This window comes from Triticum aestivum, chromosome 1B (assembly GCF_018294505.1).
Source record: "Triticum aestivum cultivar Chinese Spring chromosome 1B, IWGSC CS RefSeq v2.1, whole genome shotgun sequence".
Taxonomy (NCBI): Eukaryota; Viridiplantae; Streptophyta; class Magnoliopsida; order Poales; family Poaceae; genus Triticum; species Triticum aestivum.
In genome coordinates, this window is record NC_057795.1 from 556,600,569 (window position 1) to 556,604,160 (window position 3,592).

General features: G+C 43.6%; 1 protein-coding gene across 1 annotated transcript; it reads left to right on the forward strand.

The window, feature by feature from the left end:
- Positions 1-382: 382 nt before the first annotated feature.
- On the forward strand, positions 383-2,132 carry LOC123094915 (uncharacterized). Its single transcript, XM_044516788.1, has 2 exons — positions 383-625; positions 1,372-2,132. Exon 2 carries the CDS (start codon positions 1,374-1,376, stop codon positions 1,752-1,754), a length of 381 nt encoding a protein of 126 aa, XP_044372723.1. The 5' UTR covers positions 383-625; positions 1,372-1,373; the 3' UTR covers positions 1,755-2,132.
- Positions 2,133-3,592: the final 1,460 nt, after the last annotated feature.

The following is a 3,592-nucleotide window of genomic DNA, read 5'->3' on the forward strand; positions in this document are numbered from 1 at the left end:
ACAAAATACGCGGCGCTTGAAGATATGGATAGTCCTCAAAGTGCAATTTTGATTTTTCCTTTTTATGTACATGTTAGAGAAAATTATAATAATAAACATTGTAAAACTATTATTGCTCAATTGGTCGGCGAAATGCCCATAAAAGAAGTAGACAAATTGTCTTCTCTGACAGAAACTGCCATGTTGCTCTAAAGTAACCGACATCCATCGCAAGGAAAAAATGCTAGAGAAACCATTCGCCAATGCCACCCCCTCCTTGCGAGCGCTCGCCAGCTAAAGGGGTCCTTATTTTGTTATTTTTATTTTTAAGATCAAAGAAATGTTTGGGCAATACGAGAGACAGAGAGAGAGAATAAAACTAGCTGGCCCAACTGAAATAAACAAAAGCCTAACGAACGTCCATTCGGCCCAAAAGGGAAAACCGCAGTGCCACGTTACCCCTTCTTTCGCTGAACACGCGGTGATCCAACCCAAGTCAGGAGAGCACTGGAACAGAAGTGAACTGGCGAAGTGAAGAGGGGATTGGATTGCCTCGGTAAAAAGAAAGGATTTCCTTGGCTGTGTGGAAGGAGCGAGCTCTCGAATCTGCGGCGCCTCGTTTCTTCGCCGACTCGATCTGCAGCCGGTGAGTGCGACGTCGCCTTGCAGCTGGTTAATCTCTTCCGCTCTGTTCTTGATCTGTTACTCCCCGTCTCATCTTCTGGTTCTTTGTAGCTTCGTATGGATCGATCCGCACGAGTAGCGTTCATATAAAGTTAGGAATCTGTTTCCGCAGTCTGTGTGGTTTGGTTTGTAGTTGCTCCGGGGAATCGATCGAGCAAGGGAAAGTAGGAGGCGCAGGTCGCTGGAGCAGCTGATTTGTGCTCTGTTCTGAGATTAAGAAAAGGGGGTTCAAATTAATCTTGGCGCTAGTAGAAGTAGCAAGTTCTGCTGAAAGTTTTGATGGAAAATTTATGAGGTGAGATCTGTAGCATCGTGATGTTTGATAGTTTCTGTACACAAGCGCGCGAGCAAAGAAGAGACCACTGCGTTTCTGACTGAACCGAGCATTGTTCCTTTGGAATTTCTGTCGCTGCAACTGCAAGGCACGGCTGGAGTAATTAACATTGATACTTTGTGCCATGGATGGGTGTCATAATCATTGTGCCATGAACTCTGCAGTAGCTTTGCCTGCAGTTTCCTTTGTTGCATATAATCAGGAATATAGGTAACTTGCCAAGGAGGAGGGTACTTTATCTGCATCTTGTCAAATACTACTTCTGAAGTTCTGATTAGATATCGTAAAGCAGGAAATCATTTAAGCACGATGTTACTGTGTATAATGTGGTGCCTTGGCATGGAGTTTTCATATCTAGTGGCATATCATTGCAGGCATGGACGGGAAGAACTTGGGCAGTGGGCAACTAGCTCAACAAACTAAGCCAGATGCCTTGACAGACGATCAAGGGGCCCTGAAGCACACTGCAGATTCTCACACCAGAAATCCGACTTCAGTGAATGGTCACAATTCTGTAGATATGAACATGGAAGCTGCGATCTCAGCCGATGATGTCATGCGAGCCGGCGGCTTCGGCGCCAAAGACGACATCGGCAGCCTCCTGCCAACAGCGATGGACTCCACCGACTTCGAGGCCTCGCTGCGGGACGCCCGCGACTATGAAGGCGAGAAGGAGAAGCCATCGCGGCCCGGGCTGGGTTACAGGGCATCCGAAGCTGACACCGCAAGCAAGCTGTCGGACACGCCACCGCAGTGATCCTGCTTTCTTGTGCAACTTCTGTTTCAGAAAGACAAAGCACGCCATCCATGTTTCTGTAGTTTTCCAGCATCTGTTGTGCTTCAGTTGGTAGCCCTGACATCTTGTTGTTTTGGTGCTGGATGAATATGAGTTTATGAACACACGAGTTATGCGAAAGTTTGGTTTTATTTGGTGTTGTGTTGCCCCTGATGGTTACAGTTTATATTGTTATCCCTTTGGTCAGAACTCAACCTTTTGTTTTGAAAAACAGGGGATTCTCCAGCCTAGACAAATAAGCAAGTTTTTAGTGTTTACCTTATAAGCTCACTGGAACTATGTAGAGGTGCAAATGAGTGATTCCAAATTGTATTTATGGGCCATGTGTTATTGATTTCATTATCTCACCAGCCATCTGTCCACTTATTTAAGTCCATGAGTACAATTGCTATAAGAGCTACCACTTCCAGCGATATATTTTGTTTAGATGTCTAGCATGGTGCTACGTAATCAAGGTGTAGTTATGAACTTTAATGTAAAGATCCTGCACATGATAACAATGACTGATATTTTTGTGTAGTTGAAAACTATTTTTTTGTGATATCACTATTTACAACTATGAAAACCCATCAGATGCGCTCATAAACGGTTGTGATATGTTTATATTAGTTATGGTCATTTGTCAGCTACCTAACAATTATACGAATTTACTTGCTTGTACATGCAAATTTATTGATTGTGGTCTAGTACGAAAAGATGTCCATCATATTGATGGGGTGTTATAATCGTAGTATGAACTTGCAATAGCTTTTCTTGCACTTTCCCTTGTTGTAAGTGGTCCCAAACTAATGCTCTATTTTCTTGGAAAAGGAGGATGACTGCTCTATTTGCAATAAAAGAGAGTCAGATTAATCTCCGTGCTGGCAGAAGTAGGGAGTTTTGGTGAAAGATGCAACTGAAAAATTATAAGGCTCGATTCCTAGCAATTTCATATTTATCCACACACAGGCGCACGATTTCTTGCACTTCTTGAGGGGTTGGACTAAGCATCTTAGTGGTGCGTATAAGATTGAAAAGGATAGACTCCTTTCTCTTATACATGACTTGGACGTAAAAGTCGAGTCTAATGTGTTAGTCCCCGCAGAGCTTCAGGTTAAAAATGAGGCGGAAAAGCGATTGAAAGAACTACTACGTGAAGAAGAATTGAAGTGGGCTTTACGTGCTAAGGTTCGTAGAGTGGTCCAGGGGGACGCAAATACTCAGTTCTTTCATTTAATTGCTAATGGCAAGCACAGAAAGAAGCGAATCTTTTAGCTCGAGCAGGACGAGGGTACAATTTTAGGTCAGGATAACCTAAAAACTTATATCACTGAGTATTATAAGCAGTTGTTTGGTCCACCGAAGGAGAATACGGTGTCACTTGATGAGTCCATGACTGAGGATATACCTCAGCTTTCGGCTGCTGACAATGACATTCTGCTTGCCCCGTTCTCGGAGAAGGAGGTTCTTGAGGCAATTGCTCAAATGAAAAATAATAAGGCTCCTGGTCCGGATGGTTTCCCGGCCGAGTTTTATAAGAAGTGCTGGGACATTATTAAGGGGGATTTACTACCTATTTTTCATGATCTATTCTCTGGACAGCTTCAATTATTCCACCTGAATTTTGGGACTATCACATTACTACCTAAGAAGACGGATGCGGTACGAATTGAGCAATTCAGGCCGATCTGTCTCCTCAATGTTAATTTCAAAATTTTCACAAAGGTCGGGACCAACAGGCTCACACAGATCGCGCATTCTGTGGTGCATCAATCCCAAACCGCGTTCATGCCAAACAGAAACATTCTTGAAGGAGTGGT

What these genes read in the sequence shown, in the direction of transcription:
- LOC123094915 (XM_044516788.1), top strand. Translation starts at nt 1,374, where the DNA reads ATGGACGGGAAGAACTTGGGCAGTGGGCAACTAGCTCAACAAACTAAG.